Source organism: Pleuronectes platessa, chromosome 15 (genome assembly GCF_947347685.1).
Source record: "Pleuronectes platessa chromosome 15, fPlePla1.1, whole genome shotgun sequence".
Classification (NCBI taxonomy): domain Eukaryota; kingdom Metazoa; phylum Chordata; class Actinopteri; order Pleuronectiformes; family Pleuronectidae; genus Pleuronectes; species Pleuronectes platessa.
In genome coordinates, this window is record NC_070640.1 from 20,134,475 (window position 1) to 20,158,122 (window position 23,648).

General features: G+C 41.0%; 1 protein-coding gene across 1 annotated transcript in view; it reads left to right on the plus strand.

Moving 5' to 3' along the window:
• Positions 1-23,648, plus strand: part of auts2a (activator of transcription and developmental regulator AUTS2 a) — a 298,958-nt gene that overhangs the window by 73,108 nt on the left and 202,202 nt on the right. Inside the window, exon 3 of the mRNA XM_053442311.1 lies at positions 4,760-4,972. Within this exon, the coding sequence (XP_053298286.1) occupies positions 4,760-4,972 (213 nt within the window). The remainder of the gene's footprint in view (positions 1-4,759; positions 4,973-23,648) is intronic.

Consider the following 23,648-nt stretch of genomic DNA (forward strand, 5'->3'; position numbering starts at 1 on the left):
CCATTGGCCTCAATCTGACTCTTCAAGTCACCATCTTTATGCATTGACTTTTTTCTTTTGAGGAGCATTTATGTTTTTGGCAAGCAGAGTTTCCCATTGTTTCATTCAGTCTCTCCTTCATTGTGAAAGTAGCTGTACAGATTGTTTATGATTTAGTTTTAAGGTGAGCACAGAGAAACTTGACACCCTCCACAGATGAAAATGGAAAGAGCCTTGTCGTGTGAAACTCTGCACAAACACCATGCTGCACAGTGAAGATCAATCATCTCAGTGAAGTAACAATAACTAGGGATGCACCGATATATCGGCCGAACATCGGTAGCGGCCGATATTCGCCTCGTTTACTGATATCGGCTTATCGGTAATAAACTTGACTTTCACCGATATCATTTGCCGATGTTCATATTTGTGGTAAAACCGCTGGGCACGTGCCCCGGCTGGGGAAGCAGTCGCTCCGTCGCCCTCCTCTCCGCGCCGCCGGAGGCTCAGTGTGCGGCACCGGGAGGTCCTCATCCGGTGGCACCTCACGGCGCCGGCGCGGAAGGCGGGGAGGGGACCGGGTACGCGGTCAGCGGCGGCCACTCTGGACGCGTGTCGGGCCCTTCTCGCGGATCACCTCAGCTACGGCGACCGCTGGGGGAACCCTCCGGCTGGCGCCTAGCAGCTGACTGAGAACTGGTGCGGACCAGGGGAATCCGACTGTTTAATTAAAACAAGCATCGCGAAGCGCCACGGTGGGTGTTGACGCGATGTGATTTCTGCCCGACACTCAAAACAGGTCAAACTGAGGAGGGCTTGTTAAGTTATCTTGACTCACGCAGTGTAACTTGGTGTAAAAAGTATGAGCGTAGCGTCTGTTTAAGTACTTTATTCTCATGTGCACCGGCTCTATTCATCCGTCTCATGCACAGGTAACAAGGGAACTGACAACATACGTTATACACACAGAAGCCGTAACACATCTAATAAACGGGCAATACTGCTACCGTAAATCAATGAGAAGAGCGTTTTCTATAATGATACTTTAACAGGGCTGTTTTAGACAGGGTAAAAGGTGCTGTTTTAAATAATCCTTGTGGTATTTTGAACAAAATATGTTACAGTCATTTCATTAAGATCCCAAGGAACCATTTCGACTTGCGGTAAAATGGGCCTAATATGTCTATGTTAAATAAAGTTTAGTTAAATCAGAGATTGTTTCATAAATCTGATTCAATTTGTACTCATTAAAAGATAAGAGTGATGAATAGTGCTTTTTAAATAATGATTTAATTATTTTTCTGGCACAAAAGGGTGAATGAATAACAACAAAAAGAAAATAAACAAATATCGGTATCGGCTATCGGCCAGATTGTTATTTTAAATATCGGTATCGGTATCGGCCAAGAATTTCCATATCGGTGCATCCCTAACAATAACCTAAACATGCTTTGGTGAAGTGGGACTTTAAGTTAAGAAGATACTTTAAACTTAAATGTGTTTTTTGAGCTGGAAACTAAATTATTATATATTAAAATATTATGATTATGATCACATTTATTGACAAATATAAAAATCTACACCCATAAACATTTTAGGATCAGCGCTTATGTAGAGTCAACCATTTAGAACTTTATTACGTCATGATATGTATTTATATTTTTAAAAAGCGATCACCCTCTGATCAAAGGTCGACAGCCCCCGCAACCAGTGACCGCTCATGAGTGGGAATCTGGAAAGATGTGCTAATTTCGAAACTATGTTGAAACTAAACCCCTAATCCAGCACATCATCATAGCCCTGCCTCCCAACACTGCGTTCTGCAGGAGAGACACCTCAGCCCAAGCTAATGCGTTACCCTTAAGTCAGTAAATCAGTTTTGTCTGAAACGTAACAATTATGTTGATTTCAAGATGTCTGAAGGTTTGAAAGTATCATGGTTTTATCTCACATTGGATATGATACATGTACGATATTTGTGAAAATAGTTAAAAAATAGGTATGCCAGATAACACCTGTCATAGGAACAACAGACAGGCATTTCTACTAAATGCCAAGGTAATGAAAGCCAGCAGAGAGTGAGCCATATTGAGAAATGTCTTGCCATTTAGTATCGTCAGGTGCTAAAATGAGGGATTTTTCCTGCTATTGTTCAGTGAGCAGACAAAATATATTGCGCATGATTTATTCCGGGCAATCAGTTGGTTTGGAGGCTTAGAAGCACGCGGGCAGGCAGACACAATGGAACCTCTCTCCGCCCCATCATAACTTTGTCACTTATTCTTTGCACCGACAATGCATGTCATGTTGCATTATTTGCCTTGGATGAGTGTGTGCGGAAAAGGCAAATGAGATTAGTTGATGCATGCACGTGTTTTTTCCCTGTGTGAACGGGGACCTTTAGAAATGGTTTGGTGTGTCAGTTGCACACTCATTAAACTCATCCTCCTGACAGCAGCGCATATCTGTAGCACTGGTAAAGTCATTCTCGACAGGCACACTGAGGTCGCTTCAAGGTGGTCCATCAACGACGAACCCTCTGGTGCTTGAGATATGGTGGATTTTATTCTCTGTTATTATTATTACACCTATTATTATGGAAAACTGTGTAGACGTTATTCCTATCATGTACTGCACACCAGCCCTGACGCACACAGGGGTTTCTGTGGGCTCTGGGCTGTGCGATGAATTTGACTGAGGCCCAATTTGTGCTTAGTCTAACTCAACTACTGCTGAGCACTCGGGCTGTAACAGTTGTCCATATCCACGGTCCGGATCGTACCGCATTTTTGAGCCAGGGTTCGGTACCTACCTTTTTTGTTTGTTTGTTTGTTTGTTTGTTTTTTGAAGTTTGGAAGTGCGTCAAGATGACGATTTCTGTTTTGGTTCGAGGATCGTTACAGCCCTACTGAACACATGTAAACCACTCCTGAAGGTTTTCCCTCAAACTGAATTGAAAGAGTGGATGTGTACTTTCTTGATTCTTGTTGCTCTGGGTTTGTACCCTCATGGTTGAATCCTCTTATTGTGAGTCTCTTCGGATAAAAGCGTCAGCTAAATTAATTAATGTAATGAAATTTTGAAAGTGTGGCTGGATGCAGAAGGCGTAATCAGGTATTTTACTTAGGTAAAATTAGCAATACCATGAGGTAAATTTACTCCAGTACAAGTAAAAGTCCTGCGTTCAGCCATGGACAACAGTTTGTGTGAGGAAGCTCTGAGCAAATCACTAATTGGAGAGTCAGGTTAAAGAGGATGAAATATACTGATTTCCTGTTCCCAGGGTTCAGTACATAACCTGTAGAATTAATAATACAAGATCACTGAGACTTGGAGAAGATCGTTCTTTATGTGGGACCAATGATATCCCTATGGCTTTATTATTCATCTACAGTTTAAAGTCCAGTAGGAAGAGTATATCTTTACTGTTCCTGGCGGTTTGGGTCACTTCAGCTATCTGCTGAATTAATACAACTCAGAGCCCTGGTGACCCCAATTTTCCATATTACATTCAACTATCCCGAACCCAATCTTGTAGGTCGCTCTGTCATTTCTTAACATTTCACCAATTCTTGCTTAAATTCCTTACTGATCAATTCTGACACTGGAGACTTTGTCCTCAGGTGTCATTTATACCAGCACATTAAACGGTTAAGCTGCCTGAGACAAAGGCTGTTTAACCTAGAGGATCACCAAGGTTCTTTCCATGCATACTGATGTCAGTGATTACTCTAGTGTGAGTGTCAGAGCTTGATCAATCTTAAATAAGTTAATTATTGTTAATAATCTGTAAATCGCTTTATGAATGTTTGTCTTCAATGGTTGTTATTTTTAATGTTCCATGTCAGGCACTATCTTTTTTTAATATATCAACCTCCCAGACAGCTGAGAATGTCTCTTTCCTGTATCAGACATCTTAGTCACTTGACCCTCTCGACCCCCAAATCCATTAGTTGAACTTGCCTTGGGATTTATGCAGCAGTTTGCTGCAACACTCAACACTAAAGCTTCTCTCCAAATTGCCCGGGGTTGCTTGGAAAAAACTTTGCCCTTGATTACTGACCAAATACATACATTTCGAAAAGAGTTGAGGCGTATCGGCCTTAAAGATGAATTATTAATTGAGAATTAATTCTGAGCATTTGAAAGATTTATTTAAAAACTGCTTAACAGCATGAATAAATACTTGACACTGCTCATCCTCAGGAAGCAGCCTCCTCATTCAGGTGAGGGCTGTTATCCAGAAAAGATCTGAGATTTATAAGAGATTTTTCAAAGTTCCATTTTGGTCGCTGCAGTTTATTACATTGTGCAGTAAGGACCATCGGGTTATTTATTAAGTGAATACAATTTTCTCTCAATGACCTTTTGCGGAAAGCTGATAAAGTTAATGCTACTGCTATTCATTTTTAAAAGATATTTAAAAAAATGTTTTGTATCTCCCAGCGTTTAATCAATAATTCTAACTGGTTTGTGGCATTCTGATGCCCTACTGGTCAAAGACCAGATAATTGCATCCTCACTGTTTTGAAATCCAGTTGTGGTCTCATTTCACTCTCATTTTTTACAAAGAATATCTTGTGATACCAGTCTGTATCTTGCTAGTCTATTTGCAATTATTTTCCAACCCCTGAGCTTGTTCATGGTCAGCTTTTCTCAGGTATTGACACTCATTGAAATCAATTATTTGATTATTGATTGTATGGTTGCAGAGTACTCGAATGTCAAGTGTTTTTTTTGTTTCTAATCACAGCTTTCTCATGTGCTTTTTCCTCTTTAGAAAAACATGACCCTGAAGCCCCAGGAGTGTAGTGACACCCACGCAGGGCCCCTGCATAAGAGAAAGCCTGGCAGGGTCCCCAACGGCCGGAGCCTGGAGACATCTAAGAGCAATCGCCATCACCACAAGCTTTCAGACCAGGAGAACAACCCCCGCCTGGCACACACACAAGGCAAGAGGAAGAAGAAACACCTGAACAAGAAGCAGTCAGTGGTGAGTTCAAGATATCTTATCCTTCTATCGCATATTGAGAAATGAAGCGAACCCCGCGAGCTGCTCTAGGCAGCCAACTCGAGCTGCACTGCTCCAATCATGTGACATACATCATGTGACAAACCTCACTCTCCACATCCATCTATAATGCACACCCACCTTATTAGGGGGTATAGTTAAGCAGAGAGAAATTTCCCATCATCCCCTTTGCTCGCACCGCTGCTGCAGTTTTGCTACCAGTTGCTTCAGCCCCTCCACCACCCCAGCACCTGTAGGCTCCGGCTGGGGGGTTACAAGTATTTAATCATCACTCCCATCATTCCTGTGTAATCATATGGGGGTGTGAATAAGTTGGAGCCTAGACGCTAAACACTAAACAGTTTACAGGCACTGGATGTGAGCTGCCTGCAGATGTTTGGTAATAAAAATGTAGCAAGTAGTTCTTAGTCCGTCTCGGAATTTAAATATTTGGAGCGTTTTCATTGCTCCATATGCTGCTGTTTCTTTCCTATTTACTAGATTGAGGAATTGTCTCAGAGTTTCATTACATTTACATATGTGTTATATGATGCGTTAAGTTTGCATTTTTTCTCTGTTCTGGCATTTGCAGTAACTAACATGGTAACTAACCTAATGGTTTACAGCTTCTATGTTGGTAGGATGACAGCTCTTGGTCCCACTTTGGGCTTTTAGGAGTGAGTCACTCTAACATTTTCAAGTATTCTCTAAAGTTTGATACATTGTTACACTTGATGAAGACACTGTATTGTTTTAATTACAAACAAGCATAAGGGGAAAGCATAGTACAGACAAAAAAACACAAAGAAATACTCATCTGGATGGCATTTCTGTATTTCATTAAGTAGGAATTTAAGCAACTGAGAAGATGACCTCATGATTTATGATCTGGGCTAAAGAGTAGTGTTATGGAATTGCTCTACAGATGGTTTACGTCAAAACATAGTTGGAACAAAAGTTGTATCAACTAAAAATAACCAGATCACATCCTTCCACATCCTGCTCTGTGGTTGTTAAGGCACCAGTTTCAGCTAAATGTCAATGCATTGAAATGACCTTACAAATTAAAAAAAACTAGTTTCGGGGTTATAAACTGAAACAAACAGTGTGGCTACAGTAAAGTTAAAATGCTCTTGTCAGTGTGAAATACAGCTTCAAGGGTATGTGAGTGTATATCAGCGTATGTCTGCGTATATATTGTTGTCTGTCGCAAGGTGACAAGGCCACTAATAAATATTTATGGTACACTGATGCAGTGGTGTATCTCCACCAGCAAGGACTATTTCTAAGCAGTACCTAGAGGTTTTACAAACACGTCCACAGCTCTGAGGTTCTGCGCAGCCTTTTCTCCGAAAGAGGGTCGGTCTTCTTGAGCTGCATACTGAAGGACATATTTGTGTGGGTCACAGCAGGGGCAGTAGGGAAACACTAAGGCACAGGCACACCATTCGCTTAAATATTCACTGTTGAATCCACAGGGGTTTTATCTGAGCAGTATGTGTGGTGGTATTTCTTGATTTTATTTTAGCCTTTATGATGTTAGTCACAATTTTGTAGGTTGTAGCACAACAACTACCCAATTAGATTACTTTGTTTCATGCTTTTTCTAAATTTGGCTGAATATACGATTGTTGTTTAGAGATATTTTGTTCAAAATCTGCTATAATCTATTGATCATACTCAAATAAATGATTTCCAAAAGTTTTGATACCTTAACATTACATTATATGTAGGTTGAGGCAATATTTATCACGTCATGCAGTTTAGCAGTTGTACCTTTGTTGTTGTTGTGGCTGTTCACGGCGATGAATAGAAGATCCCTCAGCCCGTGGTCATTAATTATGAGGACTGATACCCCAACTGCTTTGAAAGATTCCTATTTTTAACATGTCACTTGACAGAGAATATACAGTGGTCGTGTAAATGCAGCGGACAGTAGCCTGAAGCCTTTGCAGCAGCCCTCTGTCGAGAAGGTCACCACTACTGCCTGCATGTTATGTCTGTCCCTGCACTGACTAATGGACAGATGGTGCTACCTGCCAGTTTCAAGGTTATCTTCTACCGCTGCGATTGCTACAGTTACAGACCAGCTTGCAAAGAGGCATGTACTTTATACTTGAGATTAATAATGCATCAATAATAACAAAAGCATCTGCATCTTTTATTCAAATATGCTTTGTGCTGTTAAATGTGTGTCTGTGTGTGTGTGTGTGTGTGTGTGTGTGTGTATTTGTGTGTGTGTGTGTGTGTGTGTGTATGCGTGTGCATGTGTGTGTGTGTTTGTGTGTTGGATACTTTGACAGGTAGTTGTGGTTGGCTGTGGTTGCATGTTGGTCAGGAACATTGTTTAGGTTGTTGGCAATCCCCTGAGTGTGGGTGCACACGCAAACATCCCCCACACGTTCTCACTTACCCTCTTTGTCACCTCCTTCACCTACTCACACACATCAGGTGGTGACACACAAACAATATGTCATCATAAACCTCTGCACACATCAGGTGGTGTTGACATGAAAGCAACAACACCCATGGCTTAAATATAAGGAGCTTTAGCTTAGTCACTAGTGAGAGCTAAACTGCCATGATTACCTTCACCCCCTGTCCTCACTAATGTGGATATTTTGCAAAACAAACCTCTCCTCTGTTTTGGGCAAGAATTTTTTTTTTTTGGTCGTCCACACGCAAACATTGCTTTGTCACTTAAATAGAGATTTTTGCATATGTCTTGCAAAGTGCGGAATTTCCAAAAACTCTGTACATATACAATAGAGTTTTGACATCACAACTTACTAAGCGGATGCCCACTTTAGCTTTGTGTAATGACCATGTGCCAGACGCAACAACCACAATGGCGGCTACAGGTTTGTCTCAGTTCGGTTTCTCTACATTTGCCGCTACATTCAGCATCACTTCACCATATTACCAGAACTCCTCAGCCTCTGCCAGATGCCTGTTTGAGCATTTGCAGTTGTTTTTGTGTTCTTGTCTGAAGATATGTTATTTAACAAAGGTCACATGGGCAGAGGTTTTTTTAAAGGGAGGAGGAAATATCAGTTCAAAGTAAATAAACGTAGTAGTGTAGATATGGCCTTATTCTTGGTTATTATGAAACATTTTTAAAGAGTATATTACTGATGATCATGGAAATCTACTATTGTTGTCTTGTAGTGCAGCTGATGCTCAAAAAAAAAAAGAAGATTTGTCTGTTCCCTACAAGATGCCGATTGACCTTGGTGCTCTATAATGCCCCAATCTGTCATGCTTCATGACATGGGCATAATTGAAAAGATAATCATCTGTGCCCTACACCGCCCCTTTTTGTCCTCTCCGATGAGAAACAAGTGGCAGAGTTATGTAAGACAACTATTATCTTTTCTTTGGCTTTACTACAAATTAGTGTGAAGCACTGTCCTCCCACAAGGTTACAGTTAAAATGTCAGAGGTCTTGTCTCAGGGTTTAACTCTCCATTCAGAAATGCTGTAGTCTGGAGCGAGTATTCTGTTATCAGCACTTCTTTTTTTGCTTAGTCTTTATCTGAATGAGGGAGGAAGAGGGAAAGAGCTTTTGGTCATAAAAAAAAGCAAGAGGTTATTTTTCTTCCCCCCCGTCTTTTTCCTCCTCCTCCAGCCAACCTAGCAAATGTTTTCGATCCCTGGCACTGACCCAAAGTACTGAACTATGAGATATTGTTAGCTCAAGGGGGAAAATAGAGAAATGTTTATGACATATCGCCTAACAGTGAAAATAGGGCTTAGATAGAGAGAGCTTCAATGGAGATGGATGACAGTATAGTAGCAAGCCTTATGTTATATGACTCTATAACTCCCATCATTTTCAAGTTTTTATACATCGGTGTGTTTTAAATTACTGAACCGGATTGATTTATTCCATCTATTGTTTATTTCCCCATTGTGGGACTAATAAAAGACTGTCTACAGTTATCTGTCCTATCTTATTTTTTGGCATACAGTTGGTGTGAAGGAGAATAATTTAGTGTTATATTTTGTGAATTCGATGTCTTGTGTGCATGGTTGTAAAACTCAACAGTGACTAAAAACAGATGGCATTTAATACAGGATTGTTGTGTTTTTATATGAACCTTTGTCAAACAGACATAGAATAGAAGATCAGGGAATATGTTGCGTTTCCTTGCAAAATACACAAAATGTTACTTTAGGTCTCTTGTAGGAATATAACAGAGCGTATGAACACTCACACAATCATTGCATCAGACTGCAGTTTAAAGTTGTTTTCAGAAGCTTAAAAGGAATTTAAAAATGACACGCTCCACCAAGTAAAGTAAACATCTACTAAATGTGATGGAAAAGCATTTGATGTCTTTTCCCTATTCATGGATCTCAAGTGAGATATCTGTGAACAGATTTAAAACATAAAGCAATCTTCGTACCATTTAGATATTAATACACTGTTATTGACCTGGACTCAATATGACATTTACAGTGTGAAGGTTCAGATGTCTGCTGTCTGGCAGTACCGTAGAAAACATGGAGGCTTCCAGCACCGGTGTGTGTTTTGTGGTAAGGCTCTGGTCTGCTCACTGATGTTGGAGTGGTGGCCTGTGGTGTGTGTGGCTTTGTACGATGGCTCTGGTGAACAGAGGGGCGTGCTGTGAGACCCATCTGCTCCCTGGCACTGGGGGAGTTGGGAGACGAGGAGCGTTTGGGGACAAACGAGTAGGGCTCAGGTCGGCCCCACCCTTAAATCCAAGTCCAACCACCTGGCTTTCGGTCTGTTGGTCCGTCTGTGCTGCTGGCTGGCTGTCAGTCAGGCCCTGTCTGTTTCTCAGATATGCGGGTGCAGTGGTGTTTGTGTTATGGAGTCACATACGGTATTGTAGTTTGTCTGTGTGGAAAAACTGCCACTGAGAGAAATAGCTTATTCTAAAGCGAAAAGGTCATTATTACTGGGGGGGGGGTCCTCTTGGAAAGATCACCAGCGAAGATACAAAATTGTCTGTGGGTCAAAGACTTGAGGAAGGAAAGAGTGCCGCTGTGGAAAGGATTGTTCACAGAATCGTAAATAAGATTTCGTTTGATTTCATTTTATATGTCCAATTATTTTTTAACCCTGGAACTCTGGTCACTCTGTGTCTATATTTACTACATGAAGAAAGTTAAAGCTGAGACTTGGCACTCAGGAATCAACTTGATTTCAAATTGAATATGCACATTGCAGATTTAGTTTTTTTGCTGGTAAGAATTAGGAATTGCAATTCTTAACCTTTGTGCCCTTTGTGTCTCTGTCTATAACATTCACTTTTAAATGGTTACTCGAAAATGTTACCAATACAAGAATATTTATTTAGTTTATTGTAAGTACTTTGCACACTGTAAGGCAGCGTACTGTAATGGGCCTAAAGGGATGCATTGTGTCATCTACACTGGCCTCACACGTATGCTTTGCGTTAACTTATGACAGGAACACACAACACAACAGTTGTTCAAGCCTTGCTAGCTATCAATACAATCCACAACCGCATGAACACACACACCTTTTATCAATATCCTTTGGAATTATTATTAATACGCTTTGTACTCTTTTTAACACTGTTAAAGTTGTTTGTTGTTTGTGTTTTTATCAATTTTGCATAAAGATACACACACAGTAACGTACAGTTGCATACAGTTTGGTTTCAGTCTTGTTGAATATCTGCTGCACTGACATGACAGTATTCTTTACAGATCATCCATGTGAAAACAAGTAAAAGCCGGCCACCAGCTCACAGCTGTCCCCATTCATCAGTCACACATAAAACATGGAAGGAAAAGGCAGTGGTGTTTGGTCTTAGTCCTGGTGCTGAAGAGTGATTGCTGTGGAGACTACTGAGTGGTGTCTAGCCCCCGGGTTTAAAGACACTTCCTTGAAAAGCTCTAACCAGGCCAGCCTGTCAACCGCAGGGCTCTGGCCTGTGGCTCTCTGAATCATCTCACTGGGTAGAGCCTCGCTCCACCTGCCCCGCTGGAAAATCCTGCCTCAGGCCGGCCACAGGCTCTATTATCATTCAGCATCAGTGTCTTACCTAAACTGAACTCTTTACGTCAACATGCGGACGGCCACATGTAATGAGATTAACCTAAAAGCACAAATACCAGATCTCCACTGCTGGTTATTTTGTGAGTGTAAATATGTGGTAGGAAGCCCTGTTTTGTCAGAATGGAGGCAAACTTACATGCTTTTCAATCTGCAGTGAAACTGTAATATGATGTTCAGCTCTTTCAGCTCTGCGGGTCACCCTTAATAGGCTTATCCACTAAGCCAATAAGAGATTCGAAGAAAAGCAATGTCCTGATTGTCAGATAAGATGCTAAACCCATTCTGGTCGGGGCCTCAGCTGTGGGGATGATAATTGTCGCTGTCACCGCGGTGGGTTTATAGCTCTGGATCAAATCAAATCCAATCGTGATGGCTTGTTCTGTGGTCTTTGTGTCGGTTAACACTTTAACATATGTGGGGGCATGAAAAGGCTGTGTGTAATTAATGTGTATATGTGTTTCGAAAGCACTGTTCAGTATATTCATGTTAACAGCAAAACTGAGTGGCATAATTACTACAGCAACACGCATGGGTCAGCTCCGTGCAGTCTCCTACACCTCTGCATAGCTTCACAAGGCTATTTATACTTGTGTTCATGTGTGTGTGTGTGTGTGTGTGTGTGAGAGAGAGAGAGAGAGAGAGAGAGAGAGAGAGAGAGAGAGAGAGAGAGAGAGAGAGAGAGAGAGAGAGAGAGAGAGAGAGAGAGAGAGAGAGAGAGAGAGAGAGAGAGAGAGAGAGAGAGAGAGATTGCATTTATAAAGCCCATGTTCACAATGACCTGTTGAAAGCCGTCTGACAACACTTTCACACCCCTGCCATCCTAACCACACGCATCCACCCGCCCCTGTCTTCAGCTGCCTCTTACGACTTGTGTGTTTAACCATGTTCCCTCCTACAACTGCTTGTCTTGAGCCCAAGTCCCTGATGCTGTATAACAAGTCTAGGCCAACGTGTCTTTGAAAACGCACTCTCTGCTTCCTCTGCTCCCCTACACTGAGAAACCCTTTCTTTTGAAGTGTCATTTTTCTCCACGGGAGGACAGGAGGAGGGCAGGGGGTTGGACGACCCGCCCGCATGGCAGTAGAACTCATTCCTCTGCGGTCTCTGCTTGAGGCCGGCAAATGAAAGACAGACAGCATCCTCTCTGTCGAGCCTGATGCTGGCTCTCACTCTTGACAACACTCACAGTCAATTTGTGAAAAAATTAAGCGGCTGCACTTCAGACCCCAGTGTCGTCACTTAAAGCCGGGGCCCACCTCAGCTGTCAGTCAGGGGCTGGGCAGGGGGCCCAAGGTGTTTGAAGAAGCTTTTATCGTAGCTGTATTGATCCTGTGAAAGGCAGAACACTCCAGTCAGACTATTCTAATCCAATCTGCCACAGTTTACAACACACAGACCATGAGATGAACGCGTGATAGTTACAGTCCATCTTCAGTCTTTCCTTTTTTTTTTTATAGTTTCCACATGATGAATGAGACCTGTTTTCCTTCAGTTTTAATGAATGTTGGTCGTTTTGGGTTGTGAAAGGGTAAAAGAGGGGTGTGGTTGCAAAGGGGCGGAACATTTTCGGAAAACTTTCCGGAAACTTTCCGGAAACTTTTCATGGAAATATTAAGGTTGGGAATTTTGGGAACTGAAAAAATACGCAAATAAAACACTGAGCAATAAAAACATCATTCAAAACTCTATTTTAAAGATGTATGGAATGCAACACACGCTGCACGTTGAATTTCAACCCTCCACTGTGCATTTCTCCATCTCATGCGCAGATAATTCCCAGCATCCTGAACACTACAGCAGGGCTATTGAGGCCTTTAAAATATGACAGGCACTGAACACTCTCTTGGTCACTTGAGGATAAATCTACCCTGATTTAAAGAGCAATATGTGACCTTTTCCCCTGAAGCCTTCATCTACTGTGACATTTATAGTTTTATACTTCCAGATGTTAAAATGTTAGAATTGCAAAGCTTGCTGTGATTTATTCTTCTAGCACAGACACTAACAGTTGTTTTCACTGTTTATAAATCATTTAGACTCAAAACTGTGAAACAAGCCCCGCTCAGTTTCCCAGACCCCAGAGCGATGCTTTCACATAACTTATTTTGACAAACCCACAGTCCAAACCCAAGAGACATTAGTTTACTATCCTCACATTTGGGCTAAAATAAACGAAAAACAAATAATGATTGCAGGTTTTTAAACTAAATCTTGCAGCTATAGTTATGCTATAAAAAGCCTTTTCTGCTGTTTGTTGAGATTCTTTCTGATTGCTTTAGATCTCATCGGCTGATGTCGAAGAATAAATTCTCGAAGTATTGGACCACAAGGGAAAGAATATACAAATACATATACTAACTTATTTAAACATACTCTCCCATCCTCTACATTACAGCACACTAATGGGATTCAATGTCATGTATAATTGTCCAAACATGCTTCTCCTGCTGCTGCTGATGCAGCTTGCACAATGTAAATATTAATAAGACACATCATGGATTTCATGTAGGCCTAAATGTACCTTATCACACATTTGTCTGTACTTTGTGGGGGCCAGGAAGAGGCTCTGCAGATATGCATGCTGGAGTCCTCCCTATCGAGCCTTAGCCATACTGTGTTACTCCTTGTAAAAGAGGAGGTCAGGGAGCAGGTGCTGACTGTGAAAGTGGAGTACTTACGGGAGCACCAAAGGTTCATGGAGTGAAATATTCCCATGTGGGGGTAACCTTGACTGCTAAAGTACATCCAGCTTAAGAAAAGGACATAGTTAGGGCTGGTATTTACCTCGCATGGTGCCCACACAATCACAATGTTCCAGCACAGCTTCCTCTTTCCCCGCCTGTTGACCCTCACCCCCCCACTCTTTGCCTGAGGTTTGACAGATGTGTGACTCAGGCTAACACACTCAGGGCTTTTTTCTAGCATTTTTGTGTGTTTCAATAAATCCAGAGGGAGTTCCTCATTCTTGTTTTTCCTCTAAACACACTCTCAGGTGGGAGTTTGGCGAGTTGGGGTGAGACTTTGTAGGTGGGGGTAGTCTCCTTCACTGCTTGACCCCATTGGCATCGCAGTCAGTAAACAGATGTTTTTGATTTGTTGCCTGTGTTCTACCAGTTTCACCAAAAGTACTCGTGTTTTCTTGACTTCTGTCAAGTAAGGGTGTCAAGAAAAATAAACAGTTGAAGTAAAAGAAAACTTGATCCTGCAGCTTTCGACTCCAAATCACTCAACACTGAACAAAGTAAGATCGAAAAGCAGTTTAATCATCCTAAAATATTTAATGTTAAGAGTAATTAAAACCAGCAGACAGTTCAAAATTGATATTATGCCACTTGGATCATACCCAGATATTATTAGTGGAAATTTAATGAACACTTTTTGGGGTAAGATACAGTCTAAAGCATAAGAACAATCTAGTCCGCTATTATTTTCCCATTATTTTCTAGGATCCTATAATATATATTCTGTCCCAGTTTTGCTCACTGCTGATGCTTGTGCCTTTTAAATGAACTCATAATGGGCTGGATCTTGCTTTTGTTGTTCTTTGCAGATACAAACCACAGTTATCAATTACTAATTGCCCTATCTACCTGAGGGAGACCATAATATGCTCGTGGTAGTAATATAATTCCTACTTAGTTTTTTTTCTGGTTGGAGATAAGGTTTTAAAATGCACTATTTTTTGAAATGTCAGAGGTATTACAGTGTGACAATATCTGTTTAAAAAAAAAACACCAGCAGATCTGCCTAATTTTCAGCAAACTGATTACTAATCCTCATCTTCACATCATCATTACACGTATACTTCAAGGGCAGGGACAGTTGTTTGGCTGATAAAGGATGAAAAGACGATCAATGATTCATCATCTTGTCATGATGAGGAAGCATTGATCTAATGTCAGAGTAAAAACATTTTTGGACATGTCCCCGCATTGAATCAGCATGGCCTTTGTGATAAACTGAATGAAACCGACTTAAAGTAGCATACATACATACAGTGGAGATATGAACTTTGGTTTATATTTTGGTCTTTAATTAGTGAAGACTTGCTGCTATCTTTCACACAACTGCAGGACGTGGTGCTCTCTACTCTCTGCATTTATTTTCAAAGATAAGAAAGTATCGAAGCTGTGCTAACAGCTCTGACTAGATTTAATTTAGTCATAAAATGATCAGTAATTACCTTTGTCTAACCTGTCCCCTTTTGTTCAAGAAGTAATTTATTTTCATTTTCATCATAGAATAACAGAATGAAAACATATTTTCAAATATATTTTTTTTCTCCTGCCACTGCTGTTCTACCAGTTACTACTATAAAAACACAAATCTGTCAGTTTTTTTCATTAAATGTGTGACAAGTGCTATTTGTGTCTCCCGTTCCTGCACATGTAGACCTTAACTGGCAGAAATAGTTTTCTTTATAATGCTGGAAATGAGAGGAAGGCTTAACTGATTATGGTGAGAAATGGCAGCAGGGGGTGAGAAAACCTGAAAGCTCATATTTGCATGTGTTTAATCGTTGCTGGAGAGTCCTTATCTCTACTTGCTTTTCATCAGATCATCATTCCCTGATGAGGCAAAAAAGCAAATCAATTTTGCTCCTTCCCCTTCCGCCTCATTTCGCTGCTTTTGATAACACGGTCATCCTTATTCTCTCAGTAATTTGTCCGTACTGGAGTTCAGCTCTTTCCACTGAATTGTCTCAGTTCAGTGCTGATGTAACTTAACGTAGTTCCATGAAATTGAGTGTAATAATGCAGGATAATGTTTGTAGGATATCTTCCATGCTACGCCAGATAAGGGCACGATGATTATTGTATAATTGCTACATGCCATCTCCCAGCTAATTGTCTGTAGTGTCATCCTTTGTTACCCTATCATCTGACAAGAGTTCATGTAGCAACGCAAAAACATATGGCAGAGAGCAACAATGAGGCATTTTGCACTCAGAGAATTGCACAGACAAAAATCATATCAGTCTTTGTTGGTTTTTACTAAGTGAGGGGTTTATTTCTCAGCCTCAAAACAAATGCTTAAGACCTGCAGAGACCTGGGTGATTCAGCTGCTTTCATTTAGGTATAACCAGTATTTATCGTCCCACATTGTGCGTGAAGTCTAATCCGATTTCAGGTTATTGTTTATCAAATAACCTCAGTTAATATAACTCTCAGACACATACATATGTTAACGCTGCACAATATGAGGAAAATCTGTCCCTGAGTGTCTCCATGTTAATATGAGATAAATACGTTTTAAATTCTCTGTGTACAGTTCACATGTCATTATCAGCCATTGTGCGAGAGTGACCACCTAATAGACATCAGTTAATCGTAGGGGAGCTGATGGTTGGCTTTGGATTAATCTGATTTGACGAAGGGTTTTAATGCATCTAATCGGTCAAATGCCCATTTGTATGTATGAGTGGTTTATGTTGAGGAAGGTGTGAAGAGACAGTGGTGGTTCTTTAATATAGTCATATTATATTTATCTTATCTTATCCACACAATGTAGTTTATCCATTCTTTATTTTGTACTCTAATGGACTCTTATCCTAGTTTTAAAGAGTACAGTTTAGAACAGGAGTAAATTGGTTGAGCAACAACAACAATATGTCCATAAGCAAACATTTTATAGTGTATAAACTCAATATATCTCAAAATAAATGTTTGGACATCAATATACTTAAATTATGTTTCTAACATGCAGACATTGAGTGAAAATCAATTATGAAAATAGACATCGGTGACTATATCGGTCATCTTCTCTTCCCTCCTCACTCTACTGCTGATGTGGATCCATTGCCTGCAGGTTAGAGCTGATAGAGAGATTCTAAAAAATAAAACATCTGAGAAATATGTGGCAAATGGAGCCAGAAGTAAACTTCAGAAAGCTTTCATTTGAGCTTGTTCATAAAATTGTACTATCATCTTAGCAAGTGTGTTTGTGTAAAGCAAGTTGTTTCGGATGGGAACAGTGTAAAATATCCCTTTTTATCCCTCCAGCTTCTCATTGACATAACTAGATCTCATAAGGCAAACGCACACTCACACATGTGTGCACAAACACAGCCCTTATAAATAGATAAATAGGGGTGAAGAGAAAGCAAACATCCGTGCAAGAGAGCTGTCTGGTTCACTCTGCAGCCGATGCTTCAAATTTAGATATCAACTCTGGAACAGTAGCTGCAAATAGCAAACAGGGAGGGAATTGTTATGCATAAAGTTTGTATGAGAAAACAGAAGTGCGAGTGAAACACATCTTGTACTCAGTCTGAAAAAGTTAAATACCAGACATTACACCTGATAAAATAAATAATACAATGCGATAAGGAGTCACAAGCTATGCAAGAAGCAGCAGCAGTTCTCGGAAAGATCGGCTCGAGCAACAAACATTGTTGTATGCAACAGGCCTAATTTAGTCCAGACAGCAACAAAGCTAAGATGAGAACATTTTAGAACCAACAGTTTTTCTCTGGTTGAAAATGTAGTATTTTCATTATGAAACTTAGAGTTGGTAATTTTGATAAAGCGTATTTGTTGAAATCCTCTTTACCTCCCAATAGCCATCAATACATAATGTCGTGATTAAAAACAGAAACAGAGCCTGTGTCTGTACTCTGTGGTCCTTACATGACTTTAATAAACACAATCTGTCATTTCTTTCAGAGCGAATGTGGGACGCTTCAGCTTAACCCCGTTAAAAACACTGCCAAACCAAGCATGTTGTAGTGGTAGATACTCCGTGTTGCTTCAAGAGGACTGGTCTGGAATAAAATCGTATGTCCTCCTCATGTAAGATTTGATGGATATCTTTATTAATGTGATTATTTTTGATTCAGGACAGCCTGTGTTTATTTATAACATGATGTGTAAATCGAGAATTTGAGACTAATCTGTAGGTGTAGCTATGGAAGAGGTGGAGATGACGCTAATTCTAGCCTGAGTAAACCACTCTGCTCGTTCTTCCCCTTCCTCGCTCCGCTCCATTCGGCCCCACTCAGCCCTTCACTAACGTCTCTGATGTGAACACTGACTCAGTAATGCAGGAATCAGGATTTGCTTGCCTGTGAGTCAGCCATAATAACTTCTGCCAGCAGGTAATCTAGCCTGAAGCCTCGGTGTGGGAGGAGTTTGATAATGGACTGACAGACAGACGTGAGCTCCCACTCCTGAATTTCACTTCACTGATTGACAGTACCTCTTTACATTTTTAACTAAAAACATCAGAAACGTGCTCTTGCTACTAAAATACTGCTTTTGAGATCATGAAGACGAGTTTGTGAAATGAGGGGAGTTTACATATCTGCAGGGGAACATAAATGTACCCAGACACATTGACTGACTGTCCTGTATTCCCTTCCTGAGCGGACACCATGACACCATGGCAACAGCAGCTGGAAAAAGAGATGATGGACAAAGAACTGGATCCGGTGGTTTTCTCTGTCTACTGCTCAGTTTTCTTGGAGGGGTTGAACAATCCGTTCGTATGCAGAGAGTTATGAGAGCACGACATCTGCCAGATGAAGTCACAGGGCACTCTTTTCATTTGGTGCATTGCATCTAGTCCAAATGCAAACTCCCTGCAGCAAGTTCCACCCTTGTTTTTGTTTTTTTACCTACCTCACCACCATCTCTGTGAACTCAGCACAACACCTTCCACTTGAACTCGGACAGATCTCAAGAGGGATTGTGATAAAGCGTTACTGTCCCCTGACCTTGAGCTCAGCCTCGCCTGCCTCAGCTGCTCTTTCATCAGACGAAGCCTTCGCCTTAACCAGATCTGTTTGAGAACTCCTCTTAACCTGGGACATGGGCGGGGATCCGGGGCATAAAAGGTGTATTGATCCTCTAATCGTACAGGCCACTGGATACGAAGCAGGAGAACTGCAGAAGAAGGTTATGATGTACTGTCAGAAAAACTAGATGTACTTTAGAAAAGGGGGAAAAAACCCCTCTTGGTCTCACACTGCCAAACACAATCAATTTCTGATGTTCAGCGAATTGGATGAATTGGCGGTAAAGTGTTGTACAAACACTGAATGCAAATGCGAAGATATCCTGTTTTAAAAAAACAAAACACAGGCCATATCCCTGATGCATACTCACATTCACATTTTCACAAAAGGAAATTGGGAAATCTGTTTCCTGTCAGATTTGCCCCAGATGAGCAGATGGAGATGGTTTCTCTGAGGGAACCCGCAGGGAAGGCCAGACTTCATCCTCTTCTTTCCTCTCCCTGTCGTCTTGACAGTGCCAGGTCTTTGCCTCCGTGGGCTGAGAAGGTGGCAGTCTCTGCCGGGTTTTCCTGTCGCCCCAGGGCACAAAGAGAGAAATGGCCATCTGTGATTTACCCAGACTTCAGGATTCATCTGCTACAGGCAGAGGGAGAGAACATAAATGTTAAATGTTGCTGAGGAAATCAATACATCCAAACAAGTGCATTCTACACGTCTGCAAAAACAAGACTTTCACAAATGCATCTATTCGATCCTCTAATACTCAAATGTATGAAACACTCAGCCAGTCCAACTTTCTTTTTTATTAAGCTGAAAATAAAGTAAAGTAAACTAGAAACCACTGCTAGCAGAATTACAATATTAAGTCACTATGTGAAACGTCATTATACGGTTTCCTGGAATAAACACAACATGTCTAGACCATGCTGTCTCCAAGGCCACAGCCGTCAGTGGTTGCCAGGAAAGCTGGAATAATTGAAACCTGAGCAGAAATGGAAAATGCACAGTTACAGCACACCAACAATGGTCCAGTCTCTGTCTGTCTTTCTTTGTAGTAAACTTGACTTGGAGTTGTGTAGAATATGTCATGCTGGAGCATTTTTGTGATGTGCTGGCACCCTCTGCTGCCTGCATAAGAGAATGTCTGAACCTCAGTTTCTTCAGGAATCTTGCTTAGGGAGTGCTGCTTTTAACCACTAGAGCTCTCCTCTTACCAGCACTGTTCATAGTGGCATTGTTAAATCTGCTCCTTGGCTGCAGAGGAGCCTTGCAAGGATGATTTTTTTTCCCATTTTCTAGTTCCGCAGGGCAAAGGCAGTGAGGGCAGTGTGACTGATTAGTTGCTGAGTAGCTATCATATAGAAAGGGACAACTGCTATGCACAGTAATTTACCACTAGTACCTACCACCCTCCACCTTTAAAGGCCACGCTCAGAACAGAGCAACATTTTCATTAAAACACACACCTCTGGGCTTTACCCCACAAGCTAATGTTAGTTTTCTTTGTGCTTCACTTAATATAGGCACAGTGGCACAAACAAGCTGATGCACACACCTACACACATTCTGTCTCGTGCTCTTGTATTACTGTGTGTCTGGGAGCCAATTTGCTGTGATGCAGGTGAACTGGTCGACCATAATGAAGTAAGAATAAGTAGCGCTTATTATTCAGTGGAACATTGGAACTATGCAGGGCTCGCTACACAAATCTATAACGAGGCATTATTCCAACGAAAATATGCCACTCTGCAGAGATCGACTTGTGGGGACACAGCCTTGTTAGTGTGGAAGGCGTGTGTGTTGCCGATGCTGTCTCAAGCATGTATCTCATGTCTGTGAATGTCACACTTCAGAGCTAACTGTGTATAATGAGCAAAAAAAAGTTTTGGGGTTGTCAGTTGCTGAGGTCTTGGAGTTAACAGAGTGTAGCACAGTGTACAGTCTGAATAGATTCTTTACATCAAATGGAATATGCCGATTCTTCATTGCGGAGCCCTCACCTGCATTCAGCACATTATATCTGAGCAGTAGCTCTTCATTTGTGAAGAGAACCTGTCAGTTCTCTTGTGATTTCCAATAACAATTAGTGTTCAGTGATGCTTCTGGATGCAATTGGAAAGAGCTAATCACCAATTAAAGCAACAAAATGTGTGCTTAAAGTGGGCAGGCTCATCTATGAGTGGATATAAACATGAGCCCACTGATTTCCTATCTGAAGGCCATAATGATGTACATCTCGGTGTTTGTTTTCTGTACTTCCTGCAGGAGGTAATGACAAGATAAATACTCCAATGCAAACAAACAATTGCTTCGGGTTTTGTCGACGACTATAAACTCTCTGTCTGTATAAAGGCAGAACTCTACCAAACTGTTGTACTACACCTTCAGATGCATTACTAGGCAGCAGTTGCACAGTGTCCTGACCTAAACTCCACAGAGCTGGTCTGGGATGAACTGGGCAGATTGAGAACACAAAGCAACAAGTGCAACACATTAGTGGGATGAATAATTTCCACTGTAGAAAGAACAAGAAAGGTGTGTCCAGCTGCTAAATGAGTCAAAACTTTAGAATCAATTGAGGATGTTAATCTCATGATAAATAATAATAATTTATTTGTTCAAGAACAAAATATTTTAAGTTATTAAGTTATTTGTCAAATTGTTTTGACAAATCTTTTTTTAAGTAATTGAACAAAGATACTCCTTGTTAAATGACAAAAACACTTATTTATACTATGTTGTATGTTGACATTTTCTGAAACTTCTGACTCAATTATCATTTTAATATTATTTCATTAATCAACCAACAAATCAAACAATAAATCATACTTCTTTCCCCTAAGTTCAGTTGGTTGCACAGCAGTGAAACTTGAAAAACAAAAGATTAAAACACAAAGCACATTAACTCATCATGTTTAGACCAAATGGGAAAAGAATAGTGGAATGACACCTTTTGACCTGTTGATAAAGTTAAATTTTGAATAAATATATAAAATCTTAAAAAATGTAGAATAAGGGTCTTAAATGGTTATTATACAGCTATTTTTGTATAATAACAATATGTCAATGTGATTTAATTAATTACATAACATATAGTGCATGCTTTTTCTTTGCAACAGCAAGTAGCATCTGATGATGAACTGAACTTGAGAACATAGTGCGTCATTATATTTTGTTAAGAAAATTGATTTTACAAAACCACCTCCATTCTAATGCTGCATCCTGCAGTCTTACCTCTGATATTTGAGCCAGAGAACCACTTCATGCAGTCCATGTTTGAATACAGTGTTCAACTTCCAGCGGGTCTCCAGCTCCACTTTGTGACTGAACCATGATTCAGTGTGATACAATCAAATTTCACACTGTTCTCATATTCTGAAGGGTTAAGCGCAACCATCATTTATTTTCGAAATACAGATTCGCCTTTGCACAAAGGGTAAGGTTCACGCCGATCAATATGGCAGTCCTAATAGGATCTACCTTTATTCCTTCTAACTGTGCTTTAGATCACTGTGATAGCCCTCCCCTCCGGGCTGCCGTTAACCTTGATTGAAGTGTCTTTGGCTCTCTGCTCTCTCTTTGACTTGACCCGCTAAGAGCTAGGGTGGAGATGGCTGCTTTGATGCCTTTATGCTGTATCGGCTGCTCCACGAACTTGCCCGCAGCTATACAATACACTTACACACAACACTCAGAAAAAAATGGTGGAGAGAAACAAGCCAAGCAGCAGGGAGGGTGTAATGTGTGTCAGGGAGCGTGCAGAGTGCACATAGATGCGTTAGTATCTGCATGTTGTGATGTTTTGTGGAAGTAAGTGATGCAACAACGATCTGAGTCAGAGGCCACATATGACTTATCTCTCTCTTGCTCTCCCTGTACACCCTCATCCCCTGATGTATTTCCCCTGTCAACTCTACACATGTAGTTCATAGGTTAATCAATACTTTCTGCTCTCCGCCCATCTCAAAGAGATGTGGCCCAACATCCACCAGTCCACAGTAATGGCTGCTGCAACGGAGCATGGATAATGGGATGCAGTCTATTTTTCAGGCATGCCTCTAAGGTTTTTGATGGGGCTGCTCCCACCCAAGAGCCCCTGTGAGGATTGTGGTCTGTGGAATGAGCAGGTGTCTTCTCCATACTCTGGAGTCATGAGTGTAACAGCTTAAAGGTCGTTAACCCATGCTGACTTATCCTGTGCCAGGAAAAAAAGACAAAGAGGTCCACAAAATCGACTTTATTGCTTGTACTTATGAGAGCGAGAGAGCGAGATGACATGCTCAAGCAATTACTACCCTGTGCATCGACATAGACCCATACGTGTGGTAGAGTGAGCGTGTGTGTGTGTGTGTGTGTGTGTGTGTGTGTGTGTGTGTGCACACAAATAACCTGAAAATTATTCACTGTGACATCGTGAATAAATTAAAATGAAATCACAAAGTAACGTCATTCATAGTTAAAAAAAAAAATTCTCGGAGGCCTTTTTGGACTAAAGACACAACCTGAAGTTTATACATTAAAAATGATTCATGAACATATGGTAGGAATGTCCTCCTCATGACATCGCACTCGGACAAAAAGACGTCATAGTGTAATAATGATCTAACTTTGCAACTTTAACAATTCCAGATCAACAGTGGGGGGGTTACAAGTATTTGCTCATCACTCCCGTCATATCTGTGTAACCATATGGGGGAGTGGCTGAGTAGGAGCCTAGATGCCGATCACTTACCTGTTCTGCTGTCTGACTGAACTTTAAGTGAAGGCAGAGAACATGCCTTTCTTTCAAAGAAAATAATTTGTCACTTTGTGTTTTTTCGAAAATGATCAGATGTTGGGGGAGTAAGGTGCCTTGCTCAGGGGCACT